At 33.5% G+C, this 18,645-nt stretch overlaps 1 protein-coding gene across 2 annotated transcripts in view; it reads right to left on the bottom strand.

Annotated features, from left to right (window-relative positions):
- Positions 1-6: 6 nt before the first annotated feature.
- LOC106873040 (UPF0746 protein DDB_G0281095) overlaps positions 7-18,645 on the bottom strand; it is a 283,236-nt gene continuing 264,597 nt past the window's right edge. For both annotated transcript variants that reach the window (XM_052976071.1, XM_014920246.2), the window contains one exon: positions 7-5,739. In XM_052976071.1, the coding sequence (XP_052832031.1) occupies positions 5,201-5,739 (539 nt within the window). In that variant the 3' untranslated portion in view covers positions 7-5,200. The remainder of the gene's footprint in view (positions 5,740-18,645) is intronic.

Below are 18,645 nucleotides of genomic sequence, written 5' to 3'. Positions count from 1 at the left end.
GTGTGTGTGTGTGTGTGTAAGTGCAACAAAATCACAACAAATATGGTTAGTATTAACGATAAAAACAAATTTGCAAAACCCCAACAAACTGACACACATTAAAATATTAAGAACCGAAACCTAATCAACAACAAATTCTTATCATCCATGTCCTATAATCAATTAACTTATGAAGCGAGCTAAAACTGCACTCAGACCAGTTCAAAACAATAGAAGAACCCAGCCAATATGAAGAGGATCAAAATAAATGATGACATTGAAATGATGAGGATATAAGTTACAAAAAAGCTCACAGTAAAAAACATATACAAATAGTCAAACATTTGAAACACAGACATCCCATAGTCAGCTGCCTATCAGAAATCAGTATGGTTTTGACACCTGGGCACCAATCAATCCAACAGCATCAAAAATATATGACTTAGGAATGATAGACCCAAGACAGGGGTCAGGCATAAGTTCAATGTGCTCATTGAGGTGACACTTGCTTAAGGTTACTAAGCACAAATATAAACATACAAAAAGACCATAATGAAGGGAGGGGCATCTCCACTTAATGAACGATAAAAGAATAAAAACATATGAGCCATTACAGAATATAGCCATTAAATATTGATTAAATAAAATAAAAATAAACTAAAATGGACATTGCCACCTAAAGAAGTGTAAAACATAAAAATTAACTAAATATAGCAAATTGAAATTACTAAATCAATTAGATAAGGTAAAAATATTCAAAAGGTTAACATACCTTTCAGACTAAGAAAAAAGATTCCCTTATAAATGGCAACATATAACTCTCAAATAATACGAAAAAATCTCTCAGAACTGCAGCTGTTTACTTTATAATCTAATTAAATTAAAGAAAAGAAACTAAACAGACATTGTCACCTAAAGAACTATAACATAATTAAAAATAAATTAAATGTATCGAACAAAAGTTACTTAACAAAAAATTAGTTAGATAAGTTACTAAACATACACATGAGTTATATGGAAAATATAACCAAAAGAACAACATACCTCCATTAACATGAAACAACTTCTCACATATATAATAAAGAAAGCTCTTACATGGTACCAAATCAAGAAGAATCTAGATATACAGCCTATCTCAACTCATGCAAGACCAATTGAAACTTGCAAATGGAAGTCCAGAAAGAACCACCCTAACAGAAGTGATGGTGTACATGACAGGACCTGATCACACACAAAACCCCTCGAAATACAGCAGCTTTAGAACGCAAGCTGATCAAACATCAGTACTTAATATCAGCACAAAGAAGTGAAGTTACTCATTTCAAATATTTTTCATTAAGTTACAAGCTTGAAATTACACCAAAATTTTAAAATATCATGTCTCCTCAAACAACAAGTGAAATTTTTAATCAGCTGCTTATTTACATAACCACATTTTCCCAAAAGCTTCTTCAATAATTTGACTTTATAAATAAACCCACATTATTTATCATTCCATCATACCTTATAACCTGACTGCAGAACATGTTCTAACTTGTCTTTCTAATGAAATTCAGATCATTACCAAGGGAATAGACACTATATCAAAATCAAAGCTATTAGTAATATTAGCTACAACTTTATTATTAATACAAACTACTGTTATGTCTAAATAATTAACTTTATTCACTATGACCCCGTTTTATAAGCAACAAGATCTCCAGAGTATATTTTTTCAAGTAAATTTTCAAAAAATTGTGATTAGTGATAAAAATATTAGCTGATTGCAACAGCAACTAAGCAGTTTAAACTAAACTTACCGTGTTCCATTGACATAAATCACTGAGTAAACTCAATTTGCATGAAAATAAACATGTGTCTGCTAACAAAGGGTTACAGTAACAACCCATAGGAATGCCTTTAACTTGTATGAATATCCTAAAAACAAAAGTAATATATGCATTTTTAATAATAAAGCTTAACCATTTCCTTTAATTTTCTCTTTAGATAAATTCGTTAAAATCATTACACCTAATCCTGGATAGAAAACCATGACCATTTTCGATGATGATATATTTAGAATCCTTACCAAACCTATAAATATTCTTCAAATCCCTTCCTCTACCATTTCAAATCTAGAATCAGTGTAGAAAAATTAGACACATGCATACTTCAAAACATTTTAAAGTCTATCTAAATCTCTTTCCTGAACTTAATACTCCAGAATATGCTAACACCTAAATTATAATAAATTTCTTTGTACTTCACGAAGTCTGGTCTAATAGCATTCAATGTTCCATTAACTAAAATAGACAGTTTTTTATTGATATATTTCCTAGCTTCTGCAATAAGCCTACTCGGGACCTTATGCAATTAAGGAGCCCCCCCCCAAAAAAACTTAGGAAATATGTTTGTCCTCCTCCACCACATAAAAGTCATTTAACCTTTCCATCTCATGGATTAACTTCCCTATAAACTCCTCATACTCTCAACTACTACTACATACATAACTATTAAAGTCACTCCTTAATCCTAACCTTTACCTAGCCTCATTATATAGTATTTCTTACATACAATCACAAAGTTACCTGCTGGCTGCCTGATCTGCTGGTACTACAATGGATTTCTCTCACAATGCATCAATATATTTCTTTACATCATGTTCACCCAAAATTGACTCCTCTCTTATGATCCAAACCAACTTTCTAGTTCACTCCAAATTTAATTTAGTCACTTGCTTTCTACAACCATCAAAAACTTTCTTTTTTTATCCTTGTATTTGTGACTTAAATTAACCACAAAAGTGTCAACTGATCCTAGGATTATCTCCACCAATTTATTCCTACTTATCTCACCAGGCTCCATGTATTTGATATCCTCCTCCAATAGCCATCTAAAGTTCTCATTTAAGATAACATTCAAATCATCTGTATAAATATATCCTGCTGCATGGTGGCAGAAATCAGACTCAGTGTAATCGTACTGTTGAGACAGACCTCTGTGAAATCTCACAGGCCTATTTTGGACAAATATTTGTTATAATTAAACAACCAGTAAATGAGCCTAGTAATAGAACATGTATGTTCTTACCTTTAGCTCTTACTGGCAAAAGATTAAGTATTTTCTTATTGTTAATTATCATGCTGGAATAAATTTTATTAGATTTTCGAACAAAAGTACTACCATGTATTCAATCTGATTCTACTTGCCTTTCTCCAAGCCGTATTAGCCCTTTAGTGTTTAAACCAGCCATATCTGGCTCAAATACTCTACCTATTTTATATTGAAACCAGCCAGAGCCAGCCTCTTGTATGCAATCACATCATCAAAATTTTGAACCTACGAGATAATGCACGATTAAGTCAAAACAGTGTGAATAAATAAGAATTACATTTCATGAAATAATCTGAATGTTAAATGGTCACATTAACCAATTGCAAAAATTAGTCAGTTAAAAATGTAAAAAGACCTGTTAAATTACTAATGCATAAACTCAATAATATTTTTTTCTGAAATATAGACAAAACCTAACACTTACAATATTCCTTCTCAGTATACAGTAATTTTTAAGCCCTTCTCACATTCCAAGTATGTTCCTTGACTTTGTCACATTACCCTTTCACTGTGGCTGTGTGGCTTGTATCCTTACACTTTCCAAATCTACCTCTATGCTCTCTAAAATCTTCATATGCACACTGATCTCTGCCATGCTTAGATGCTTACCTATGTCACTTAAGATGTTGATGTCATGCCTGAGTTGTCTGACCTGTATACTCCATTCCTCACTCCTTAGTGTATTACTTAAATGATGTTATGTGACTAGCAATTAAAAGACAAACCATAATTAATAACAAAATTTTTCACCATTACATTTCTTGCAAACACATTATCACACATGAAAACATATGTTTATTTTTGTGTATGTGTATATACATACATATGTGATTGTATATATATATATATATATATGTATATATATGTGTGTGTGTGTGTATGGAACTCAGGCTTTGAGTGACTTTGGTAATTTATGCAGAGATTAAAAATAATAAAAATTATATATACTCCTGTACTGGGTTTTGTTTATATATATGTGTGTGTTTGTGCTTATGTATGTTGCCTGTATGAATGTGTGTGTATGCATGTATTTATACATACATACATACACACACACACACACACACACACACACACACACACACACACACACACACACACACACACACACACACACACACACACACACACACACACACACAGATTTTGTCTCGTAAGTTTAGAGCTGAAGACAGAAACTTGAAAACTTCAGTACTTGTGAAGAATATTTGGTGAAAGAACAGATGTGTGTGTGTGTGTGTGTGTGTGTGTGCATGTGGAGACACATAAATGCTGTAGACTTACATATAAGTGTTTTTACATTTGACTTAAACATTTCTTTGATGAAATACAAGTGCTCTTCACAAAAGATACTAACTGGTGTTCTCATGATTCTATCTTCAGTTATAGATTTGTTACACATTCCTCTGTGACAAAAAAAAAAAAAAAATCATATTCAATTTTGTTTTCTTTTTCAATGCTTCTCTATATTTCAATTCTTTCTTTCAAATGTGAATATTCTTTGCTATTAGCTACCAAAAGTTTCTCTTTAACAACCAGTATTGTAGTTAATATTTAATACTTACATCACACACATACAAGATCTGTGTTACTCAATATTATCACAACAAATAGCTACCTTCATTGTTGTTCATACAGTATATTTAGTGTGCAAAAGACGAACAGTGCTATGTCGCAAACCACTCAGACACACCACGATGAGGTCAGTGGGTGAGATAAGTTCTCCATACACCATCACAGACAAAGATATGTTGACTGCCAGTTACCAACAATATAATGACGTAGGAATGGAAGTACTAGAAATTCTATTCTTTGTCTTCAGTTTGATCCTTGATATTCAAATAATATATCTGTACACATGCCACACATGTTTATATATGCATGTGCACACATACACACACAGATATATATATATATATATATACACATACATACACCCACACACACACAGATATGTCCATACACACACTCATGCGCACGCACACACACACACATTCACTCGCACACGTTTCACAGAACATGTTTCAATATATTTAATAGACTCCCCTCAATTATCATTTTGGTTCTGTTTCGACCCCTAATACATAGATTGTGACATTTAGAGCGACCCAATGTTTACAACTTGAATTCAAAGACAAGAACTTTGGCTCTGAAGTTCATTGACATCTAAAAGCTGGATGCCACAAGAGTCCAATTCTGTACCACCTCTGTATGTATCTTTCTGTTGTTGCTGTTGTAATCTGAAGTGTTTTTGCTTTTGTGATTGTGATTGTGGTTGTTTTTGTAGCTGCAATTGTTTTTGTGGTGGTTGTTGAGGAAGATATGATTGTTTTTGTTTTTGTTGCTCTTGTTCATATAAAGTACACTGTAACAATTCATTTTGTTTTTGTTGTTGATACATATAAAATGGATTGAGTGGCAATAATGGTGGTTCTTGTTCTAGTTTGTTTTTTTCTTGTTGTATTTGTTCTAACGTAGCTGTATGTGTTTGTTGCTGTTGTTGCTTGTCATCTTCATTAAATGGCTGCCTATTTCTCTGCTGAAAGGGGTAATGTTCTGTGTTCTGCTTTGGTGGTGGTTGCAGCAACCGATGATTGTAGGTCTGTGGTTTCACTTCTATTATTCCAGACATTGTCTGAGCACTATAATCTGGATTTACCGACAAATCTGGAATGAGAAACACAAAATAAAAGAGAAAAAAAAATCAATTAAGTCATTTTAAAACAATACATAACGAACACATAATTTAACTGAAAATCAATTTTAGGACATTAACCAGCACGACTTGTTACTGGAACTTACCAATGATGCCAAGTATTTTGCATGATCTTATTGCTTACTGTTTAATTACAAGGAAATGTAATTGTTTTCTTTTTTCTTTTTGGAAAGCGTTTAGAGTGGAGTAAAAACCTATAGAATTGGTCCCTAGAGCAGTAGAAGAATGTTATTTTCTTGGACGAGTCATCCTTTACCTTTTTCCGACCACCAGCCGAGTATACGTGTGGACTCAGTCAAAAGAAGCATTCGAACCAGACTGCCTTCTTCCAACTGTTAAACTGCAGAAATATTTTATCTTAAGCAAATTTGCAACTTCCATTCTAATAGTTTGATACTGCTTCGTAATACTGAGTTAGTTATTCACATGAATTTGATCATAGTAGTAGTAACAATTATAGATTTACCAAATCGTATATAATGTAGACTGAAGTTAAGATCTTCAAACAAAAATACTGAAATAGTAAACTTAATATCCCCCACCCTACAAGACGTCCTCTCACAAACAAACATAATTCGTTGGCTAAATGGGTGGTGATGACAGCATTTCAGTTGGAGATAAATTGTGAAAATAAGTTTGATATCTGGTTTTCTTTTTAATCAACTAAGTTTAAAGAATAATTAGTTTCTACTTGGGAACTTAATGTGATATCGTAATAGTAAAGGCTAATACAATGTAGTGATCATGTTAATTATACGCATATCTAAGAGAGATAATCGTTGTTGAACAATTCTTTATTCGATTCAACAAAAGCATGGGACACAACTCTGCTTAAAAATATTAGTGAAAAAAAGAGAGAAAATATTGAAGGAACGCATTCGAAGAACTGTTGAAAAAAAGATCAACATCAGCAAGCAAAACTTCTAGATATCTATAGTCACAACATCGAATATAGTGAATGTTTAAAGTCACGACACAGAAAATAGTCAACTTGTATATTAGTCATACGTTTCAAGTTATTTACCCTGTCACTGATACTAACCATTTCCATCCCCAAACACCATATTTATTTTTATTAATTAGGGAGAGGGAATGACCAGTGTACATTAACTTTATTGTTCTTCCTAAGCTATTGCAATCAATATGATTAATATTCAATTAGAGCTTCTGTGACCATCCACAAATACATAGCTTGCAGATTTGCTGAGGAATGACTGGAGAAATAGGGATATGGGATCAAGTGGCATTAAATGTTGGAGGAAAGGCAATCAACCTGAATCACTGTGGCATTTTTAAAAGTCAAATGGATGAGATGTACTGCAATACTATCCTTTATACTGTATCTTATCATCATATATAAGCACTACTTCATTGTGAGATGCATTTCCTCGGAGGGTCTCCTACTGAGCAAGGCTAAATTATTTTCTGGTTTTGAAGAGAGGAGAAACAGTTTTCTCAATGTTATGACAATCATGAAAGAATCTAGTTTTGCTTTCATTTCTTGGTTTGGTCTGGAAGAGTGTGCAGAGTCCATAGCTGTTGGGGAGGGGGCAGTGTTCATAGCAAGACTGGTGAGCTCAATGCAACTAACATCCTACTACGACACCTGCAAGTTGACATCTGCAGGTAAAATATAGGTTTATGTTCTAAAGGTGGAAGGACCTGAAACAGTGGTTACAGCAGAGCATGGGGAGAAGGGTCAAGTGAGGTGGGAGTGTCTCAATAGAGGAGGCATGAAATTATCCAACTCTGATAAGCAAAGACCACTGTAATAGAAACAAATAGTACGTCTGTGAATTATAGGTTGGTGCGTGGTGGTGAGTGGTTTCAGTGAATCAGTTGGAGAGAATACTTTGGATGTGGTCTAGGATACCTGTATTTATAGTAGCAGCAGTATCTCAAACATGAGAGCAATACGTCACTATGGTCTCATTTCAAATTCACAGAGAGTTAACAACTTGTTTGAATTGAAGTATTTTTTAGTTTGAAAAGTGAAACCAGTCTTTATGATGCAGGTTAATTAATATTTTCATACCAAATCTAATTGAAAAGTTGTTGATACAAAGAAATGGAAATTTTCATCTGCCAACATTGTCTGTAGCCACAGATGACTGATTTGTAAAGTGAACCTTGGTTTGGTCCCAAAAGTACTCAATATGCTGACAAAATGTTCAGCTGTATTCTTTCTGTCCTGACACATTCTGAGTTCAAATTCTGGTGAAGTTGACTTTGCTTTCATCCTTTTGGAGTCAATGAAATAAGTACCAGTTGAACACTGAGGTTGATGTAATCGATTTAACTTCTCCTGGGTATGAATGTATATATATAAAAAAAAATAACTGCTTTCCTCTGCTAAGCCATGCTGAGTTAGTGTGGAAGAATAGGCTCATTAAACCAGTATGGTCACAAGCTCAAATACACAGCCTTCCCATCAGACTGAGTTTGATGGAGAGAACATGCTGAGACTCTCATTCTGTAGTCAACTGAGAATGGACAATCCAATTCAATCCAAAAAAACGATGCAAAGTATGTCCCATAAGGAAGTGTGTGTCAAATACTTCATGGGAGATGGAGAGTTAAATAATTGGTGCAACATTTTGACACTAGGTCAGCAATTTCAGGGGAGGGGCTAAGTCAATTAAACTGACCCCAATTTTCAAATGGTATTTTATTTTAATCACCCTAAAAGGATGAAAAGCAAAATCGACCCTGGCAACATTTGAACCCAGAATGTAAAACACTAAGAATTCTGTCCATCTTGCTAATGGTTCTGCTCGCTCGCTGTTATTAATTGATATTTATATGCTTAAACATGCAAACAACTGATATATATAAGTTAAATAAACAACAATAGGAGATTTAATTTATATTTGATAATGAGGTTTGGTTTCATTTAATTGATAATAATATTAATAGTAACCTTTTAGCATTCATATTTCTGTCAAATGTAATGCTCGTTTATTTACTTTGTTTTCAATTAATGATGCCTCACATTTTAACTTTGAGATTTTGATGATGTGGTTGTTTATTTTTAGAATGACATTGTAGAGTAGTTCTGAGAGTTTGGATGTCATCAGTTTTAACATAAAACAGGTAGAATATTTAGGTCAGATATGGTCAGTTTAAAACGCTGAAGGGTTAGATAAATGGATAAGGGTAGGGATCTAAATGACAGCCAGGTTGTTCTGAGTTCTACCAGTAACATGTAATCCAGTGTAATCTGCTACATGGTTGGGTTGTTAGAAATTAAACCATAACTCCCTCTAGGCTAATTTGGGGAGAACAAAAACAAAACCTATCAAAATGATGGATGAAGTCTACGAAAGATCAGTGACTATCTATCAATGTGTAGGGTCAGAGAAATACTTGAAATAGTGAACAAGCAGATTATAAGGTCATTTGGGAAGAGATGCAGCTAGAGAATTCGCCAGAGTATCTGTCAAGGAGATGGGTAGGTAGGGTGACGTAGCCATGGAGGAGAGACCTATCCACTCTACCCAAGAAAATAAAGACTACGGGAGTACATCTTGAGAGAAAAGCCAGTTATGGTGGTTAATTCAAGGCAATTTTTGACAGACTGGATTTATGTGAATCTCTAGCATCTGGGTAACAGTACCAGTTGTGTTCAGTTACCTTTGTCTTTGTGAAGGAAATGGCTCCAGTGTCAAAGATACTAGGATTTGTGCATGACCAACACTACTATCAAGCTTCTTTGTGCAATGTCAATTATGGATCTTGGATCTCAGGGAAAGCCATTAGTGTGACAGATGGAGTCACATTGTGTGACAGAAGGAGTCACACAGTGTGACTCCTTCACCAAGAGAGTCTGTGATAAAATACCGATAGTTCTGTACTTTCCTTGCTTGTAAAGACATATGGTAGGAGTAACATAGGTGGTAGCAATTGTAATGTTAAAGTCAGTCATATACATTGCATCCTTTGTTGCTGTTGCTCTTTACCTACACTTGAAGGACAAGATGGCCATCATCAAATAACCATAGGTGAAGGGGAGTGTAAGCACATTGTGTGCGTGTGTGCATGCCAGATTCTTTTATCAACACTAAAAAGAGATAATGTGATTGTATGTGAAAGAGAGAAAGAGAGACAGAAAGACAATACCAACAAGAATGAACTGATGAAGATAAAAAGAATGTGATTGTCTGCAAGAAACGTAGACACCAGCAGCTAAAAGAATACCTATTTCCTCTCTGTTACACAAATACAAAACACAAATATTATATGCTGTTACCTTTTGAAATAGAACAAGAAAATATCTGATATTTGAATCTAATATATTATTATCTGTGTCCATAATTTATTGACAGACACGATGATAATATTTTATAGAGAGAACTAAATAGATTTACTGAAACCATGTGTGAATACTTGTTAGTTTCTAAGACAACATAGAATATTCTATTTTTATTTACAAAATGAAAGGCAGACAACATTTCTTTTACATTATAGGATTTTGAATGTCTTGTTATATTTAAATGAAGAAAACATATATTTATTTTGTTAGTTATGAGTATTTGCAAAGAAATATCAGTTTTATATAATAAATTTATTTCCTAGCATAATATTTCTATTTCTGAATATAAAAATTACACATATAAATCATCAAAGTATATTTGTGTATTAATATGGATGCAGACTCTGATAGAAAATAATCAAAAGCATCTGTAGATTTTGGTTAAATTGAATAATAAAATATTACAGAAATATTCACCAATGGATATATAATATTGCTACAATGTATAACTGAACAATTAAACTATTCAGTTGAAGCACTGAATCCAAACAGAATACAAATTGAGAAACGAAATAGGATTTAGTTCAGTGAAAATATCAAATGAAATCAAAATACACAGACAACTCGGGGTTTTCAACATGAACACGAAGAGGGTTCTATTACATATGTGTGAAATATGGAACATCAGAAAGTTCTCCATGGAAAGGTTCTAAATGTTCTAAATAGAGGAAATGTAAGGAGAGGTTATTTACAAAATGCTACTTTGTGGAAGGGGGAACTGAGGTACAAAATGTTGAGAACTACTAATCTAAACTGATGTATGCTAGAGATGGAAATAATTGCAATAGGATTCCAATATTAGAATTGAATGATAATTCTTAATCTTCTAAATAAGATAAGTGGGGGGGGGGGGATGTTTAAAAGTAGAGATTAAGACTGAATTAAAAAGAATAAACTGTAGAAAAAGAAAAAAAAAAAAAACGGTAACTTGGATTACAATCAGGAGCTGAAGGTTGTTTATTCCATTTATTTCAATGTATTCATTGAAAATACTGTCTTGTAAAACATGGCCATATAAACTAACTAGTCTGTCAAGTATTGATCCATTTTGCTGATGTCTATGTCGTTAATGATTTAGAAAATATAACAGGAAAGTATTAAAATAGCAAAAACCATGTCGAGGACAATAGTTTCCAGTATGGAACTGATATTTATTTGCTGGTTACATAAGTTTCAGAAGCAGCAGCAGAAAGCAAATTATGTTGTACTTAGCTGAAAACATCAGTTTATGTCAACCCTTCTAAAATTTCAGCATCAATTAAGTACACAAAAGACAAAGCTATTATAAAATAGTTATATTGTTCTCAGTGTTTATAGCTTGCGGAAATAAATGAAAGCATGGAAGACAACAATTAGTGAGTGAAAAATCAGGGCATTACACATTGGCTGCAGTCCTACTTAAACATAGAGGATAATGTGTATGCAGTCACATTAAACACATATTTACAAGACAGGTAGAAGATGGAAAACTTTGCAACAACCAATTAACTTGTTTGTCCTCAAACATTTTCTATTTATCATTGACGTGGTAAATTACATCCGGGACATGGTTTGCAATGTTGTAAGTTACAAACAACTAGTTTTGAATGTTATGAGGTTATAAGCTAAGGCAGTGTGGAGGTCACAACAGAGTTTATTGTCAGTGTGGTGGTCACTGTCGGTTTACAACATTATCAGTCAAAGCTGTTATTATGATGAAATGGTGGATATATAATTGTTGTGTGACGTTTTTGTGCTATGTACTCTCAGCAAACTGGCTTGTGAGACATTCTTTCTGTCAGTCCTCATTGCCAACTATCATCACATATCCATGCATTTATAGCAACATAGACATTTCTCTAAACAATATCTATGGCACATAAACCTTCCCCATGCAGATGCTAATCAATATCTCCCTTCTTCTCAGGGGGCCCCACACCCTTATACTCATATATATATATATCATACAACATGTTTGTATAATATATACACCACAACAATGAAGGTTATGACAATGCAGACAACCAAATCCATGACTACCCCCATATACAGTACCCACTGAGAGATGAAACTACAAAAGTGATGGAATTTCATCGTCGCAGTTGTCTCTGATGCATCATCTGATTATGGTTTCAAGAAGTTTGAATTTTGACTCACACTGAACATGGATTATACTGAAGGTGAGCAGCAGAAGACAACTGGCCTAATTTTCTCATCCAGTAGCAAGGCAGCAGAGGCTGGAATCATATTAGGATGCAATGAGATGTCCAGTGTGGTATTACCAGTTTAGTCACCACAGATCCACCCGTGCAGGAGGTTGTGTTGGCTTAGATGTTGCCATTAGTGCTCACAAATGACCTGGCATGTCATTTATACAATTAAATATAAGTGGTCAGCAAGCAATCTTTATCTCTTCAATAAATATCAGTGAAACAATGTTTTGTTTTGCAAGTCACCGTGTTCCAAATAGCAGAAACTAATCTTGCTGTTGTTGTTGTAGTTGTTACTTTGACTCAGATGTTGAAACTGAGAGAAAATGACATGTCATTTGACAAGTAGAGAATGACAGCTTTGTTGTAGTTTGTTAGACTGTCAATCACTGGAGTCCTTAAGGACATCCATCTACCCCACCACCACAACCACCAGCAGCCTCCGGCTGCCAGTCATTATATGAATCATTACAAATATTAAACATCACAAATGAAAGAAGATAATTAAATCCTTCGGAATTAATAAGTTGAATGTATTGGACACTAAAATATAGAGATATCACACGTCAAGTAGAAACAATACTGGACAACAGTGGGTAGTAAGTACTATTTCAGCTATGACTAATTACATTTTACACAGCTGTTACACATTTCATACCAGTAAATTTAATTCCAACAACCTGCTAAGTCATCAGCAAACTTTGTGCCTTCTTCGTATATTTCTCATAGATATATTTTACTGTTTTATTCATGTTTTTCATTACTGGCAATGAACTTTTAAACTAATTAAGAATATTATTAACCCTTAATCATTTAAACCAGCCATATCCAGCCACAAATATTCTACCAATTTTATGTCTGAACAGGCCAGGTCTGGCCTCTTACACTTACCCTTTAATGTCATTTTAAAGATAAACAATCATATTACCAACATTTTGTTGCTTTGAGATAAGCCATGGTTATCTCAAAATAATGTGAATAAACAAGCATTACATTTGACAAAGTAACCTGAGTGTTAAAGGATTAAATAAGGATGGAAAATTGGAAGTCATACTGCAATACAATGCTTTGCGGTATTTGTTCCATTTCATTCCTTGCAGAGTTCAAATTTTGTCATAATCAACTGTGTGTGTGTGTGAGCATCTCTCTCTCTCTTTTTCCTTCAATATATATATCATTGCTATTATGTTAAACTGTTGTATGTCCAAATTTGGCCAAAAACATTTTTTCTGCATTTATTTTTGCTTGCAATAACCGGTTCTTTTGGTCAAACTATCATATCTCCAGTTGCTTCAGATGCCAAAATATCAAAAATTGTCAAAGTGCAGTACAACAGTTTTGCCATGGAATGGTCAACCTATTTTTTCGTTTTCTGCAAAAGCAATGTTTTGGACTTACAACACTTTACACACACACACACACACATATATATATATATATACGACGGGTTTCTTTCAGTTTCCATCTACCAAATCCACTTACAAGGCTTTGGTCGGCCCGAGGCTATAGTAGAAGACACTTGCCCAAGGTGCCACGCAGTGGGACTGAATCCAGAACCATGTGGTTTGTAAGCAAGCTACTTACCACACAGCCACTCCTACGCCTATATTATATATATTATATATATATATATATATATATATATATATACATATTTATACATGCATATATATTTATACATATATACACATATATACATAGAAATATACATATACACATATATAAAAAAATATGCATATATATGTATATATGCAACAAATCTTCAGTAAACCACAAACCCTTCAAGTATTACCCTTTCAGAATCAGAATCCCAATTCATATATACCAGAATGCACAATAGCTTTACAACATATCAATGTTCGAAATAGCATTCTGCAGAATAGCAGGAAATCATAGCAAATGACATTTTTGAAAATTGTTTGGCAATAAAGAAAACTGCAGGCATTATGTTCAATTCTTTGCATTCACTACTGTTATTTGTGTGAAACATCTAATGCAGTGTTAAAACTATTTTATTATCATACGTCCTCATCATGATATTTAAAGTTACCGAGAAGAAGGAACAAAAGAATATATTAAAACTTATTGATGAACTAGATATTGATAATAAAGTGAAATGAAACATAATAAGTAGAAATATGTTAATGAAAGAATATAACTTAGAATTGTCATCTTTATATGGCATTAAAGACTTAAGAGCTTTTGGATTTTGTTGCATGTTCTGAGTTTAACAATAAAATAACAAATTGGAACAGTCTGCAGAAAGCGAAATGTGAAAACTTAGATAAAATATTGCACAAGTGTCTTTTTATGATGCAATTGGAAGGTATAGGTATCTATGGTAATTATTTCAGCCAAAGCTTAAGATTTCAAAGATTAAATGTATTTGGAGAGCACAAACGTTTTCTTTCATGGTAAGGTACACCATGAAATAATAAACAACACATTGCTAGTAAAATATAATCCGTAGGCGCAGGAGTGGCTGTGTGGTAAGTTGCTTGCTTACCAACAACATGGTTCCGGGTTCAGTCCCACTGCGTGGCACCTTGGGCAAGTGTCTTCTACTATAGCCTCGGGCCGACCAAAGCCTTGTGAGTGGATTTGGTAGACGGAAACTGAAAGAAGCCCGTCGTATATATATATATATATGTGTGTGTGTGTCTGAATTATTATTATTTATTTATTTATAAAGAAAATCCATTACGTAGTCTCATAGATAAAAATATCAATGATTTGATTGCAGTTGACAATGATAATGAATTAGCATAAACTTTTTCAGATCAAGAGTTTACAGACAAATGTGCATAATCTTGAAAAAAATCAAGAGGTCATCCATTGTTCTAACAAAGACGATGCCGGAAAAGAAACAATTGAAAAGGGCCTTGGTCTAAAGCTCAGTCGTTCTATGGATACATTTCCTTCTTTTGCTTTATTCTTAAACAGAATCTAAGTTTTTCTATGCATAGAGTTCATCATCATCATCATTGCTTAACATCCTTTTCCCATGCTGGCATGGGTTGGATGGCCTGACAGGAACTTGTCAGACTCCAATCGTTTGTTGTGGCATGGTTTCTATGGCTGGATGCCTTTTTCCTAACACTAACCAATTTACCGAGTGTGCCTGGTGCTTTTCGTATGCCACTGGCACATGTGTGTTAATGCGGCACCGGCAAGGTATTTAAGGATAATATATGCTTAACCCTTAAGCATTCAGGTTATTCTGTTAAATGTGATGATTATTTATTGACATTGATTTGAATATATCTGCATCACCTTGTAGCTTTTGACATTTTCATGAGGTAACTGTTAATTTTTATAAAGATATTCTAGGGTTAGTGTGAGAGGCCAGATCTGATCAATTTGAACATAAGACAGTTGGAATGTTTTGGCTGGATATAGCTGGTTGAAATTATATATATATATATATATATATATTAGGGAATAAGAAATTTTTATTCCAGCCTTACGAGCAAAAATCGGTATAATATTATACCAGGTTTCCTAATATATAATATATTAGTTATATATATATATATATATATATATATAGGCACAGGTATGGCTGTGTGGTTAAAAAAGTTCACTTCACAATCACATGGTTTTGTTTGGGTTCAGTCCCACAGTACACCACCTGTTTATTACTATAACAAGTGTTTATTACTATAACATCAAGCCAACCAATGTTTTATGCATGTCTATCATGTGTGCATGCATGCACACACGTGTGCATCTTTGAATATATGTTTGCCTCCCCACCACCGATTCACATTTTGACAACCAGTGTTGGTTTGTTTACATCACCATAACTTAGCAGTTCAGCTGAAAGGAATGATAGAATATAGGTACCAGAGTAAGTTTATTTGATTAAACCCTTTAAAGTGGTGCCCCAGTATGGCAACAGTCCTATGACTGAAACAAGTAAAAGATAAATGCATATCTATAAATCAGTCATTCAGGCTGGAGAATTCAAAAAAATTTTGGAAATTTTTTTAGTGTAAAAAATATTTTTCACAGCTAACCACTTACACTTTTTTCTGCAAAATAGGGGTAGTTTATCCTGTTCAGGCTATATTAATAGCATTATCCTGCAATTGAGAATTTAAAAATCACTTTTATTTTTCATTTATTTGAAAATACTTGCTCCACTTATTTCTGTACAGTACAATTACTATACAATAAACATATAGCCATTATCAAACACATGTGGCGTACTTGCTCATTGCATCATTACCACACAGTAAAACATGTAGTAATTATCCAGCACTCACTCAGGGTCTGTTTCATTAGTGTCATTACCATGTAATAAACATGCAATAATTATTTAGCATGAACAGTGTTTCAGCATTTAAAAAAAATTTTTTATTTCTGTTTGGCATTTTTGACGTGCTTTTTTATTATTACAAAACATCCCTTGCTGCCTCAAATTGCTTACTGCGGATTCAGTAGCTAATAAAGCAGTGTCTTTATTTCTTATTTAATGTTCCCTTTTATGTATGTAACGAATGCATTTAATAAAACTTCCTAGACAATGGAAAATTCACAGTAACAGCATCTCAAATCCTCGAGGGAGGTTGCCATTATTTGAGAAGTTTATTGTATTAGCATGGCATTTATAGATTGTCGAATCCCATTATGATTAGACTATGTATTAATACTGATAACTTCAATAATTACTGTAAGAACAGAACAGAGTATTGCTATTCAATGGCTGAAATAGAAGCTATGTTTGATGGAGTGGCAGAGTCAGTGGAGCACTGGACAAATGAACTGTAATATTTAGTTACATTCCTTTACATTCTGAGTTCAAATCCCACCACAGTTGACTTTATTTTTTTATTCATTTTGTGTCAATAAAATATCATTTGACTATTGCAATTGGCTTATGTATATCATGTGTGTATGTGTGTGTAGGTGGTCTTGGCAGGCTGTTCAATAAGGAAGTATGCCTAGAAGCACCATAACCAAAATGAAGTATAATATAAGCATTCTTTGGCATAATGTTGTTAATCAATAAATAAATATAAGGCAGTGAGCTGGCAGAATCATTAGCACATCGGGTGAAATGCTTAGCAGCATTTTGTCTGTCTTCACAATCTGAGATCAAATCCTGCTAAAGTTGACTTTACCATTCATCCTTTCGGGAGTGATAAAATAAGTACCAGTTGAATATTGGGGTCAGCTTACCCCTCCCTTAAAAGTTGCTAGCCCTGAGCCAAAATTTAAAACCAATATATAAATAAAAAAATTGTTAGAAGGTACATAATTGTCTGCATTACAGTGTGGTGTTTGTTTATAAGTGGGATGAACACGAATCAGAACTAATCAAAAGCGCTGAGAAAACACTAAATGAGATTCTCATCAGATGTAACAGAGGATAACTTGAAATTCCAATTAAGCCTTTAGCATTCAGATTACTCTGTCAAATTTGATGCTTATTTTTCACACTATTTTGAATTAATCATGCATTATCTCAAAGCTTTGGGATTTCTATAAAGTGACTGTTTACTTTTAGAATGATATTGTAGAGCAGTGTTTCTCAATCATTTTTTGCTTATGGACCCCTTTCATTCCTATTTCACAAATGGACGTTAAAACAATGATAATGATGAAATTAAAGAATATATTAATACATGAGGATATCTGAAGAATTGTTTGTTGTAAAATAGAAATATTGCTATTTCTAAATGTCTCAAAGAGAGATATTCAGTAAAACGTCTTTAAAGTAAAGGCTATTTGCCAACATAATGTGGCTGTCCTGGAAAGGACGATTGTTACTGTTGTTTAGTCCTGGAAAACATCATCTCCAGCTGGCTATATGACACAATACCAGTGTCCTTATGTTTTTGAACAGGGATCTATAAAGGAGAATAAAACATAAAAATGTTTTTGTTGTTGTTTAACCCCAGGCTAATCTTGATTGAGCAAATCTTTGATCAATGGTACTTCAGCTATGACCATCCTATTTTTTTAAGATTATCTAGAGATACATTATCCAGTGTCCTTGTTAAAGGTGGTGAGATTTAATGAGAAGGAAATTTTTCTGCTAAATCAAGCAAACTAAAAGACCATAAGTAGATTCCTTCAATGACTGAAGAGATGATGATGATGATGATGATGGTAATTATAGCTACCACCATTACAAAAGAATGTCAGACACTGAAATAATGACAGAAAATACACACAGGCTTTACAACTAAGATCCATCATTGATTGGGCTAGCCAGCAATGTGGTTTATTGACAAGATAACAGGTGAAAATCATAAATTTGACAGATTGTTAAACAATTTCTAATTAACGAACAGCGAAGAGAACCAGTAGCATTTTGGTTAAATTATAGTAAAAGAAAAAAAAAAAAA

This window comes from Octopus bimaculoides, chromosome 23, assembly GCF_001194135.2.
Source record: "Octopus bimaculoides isolate UCB-OBI-ISO-001 chromosome 23, ASM119413v2, whole genome shotgun sequence".
Classification (NCBI taxonomy): Eukaryota; Metazoa; Mollusca; class Cephalopoda; order Octopoda; family Octopodidae; genus Octopus; species Octopus bimaculoides.
This window is presented reverse-complemented; position numbering and strand designations above follow the sequence as displayed.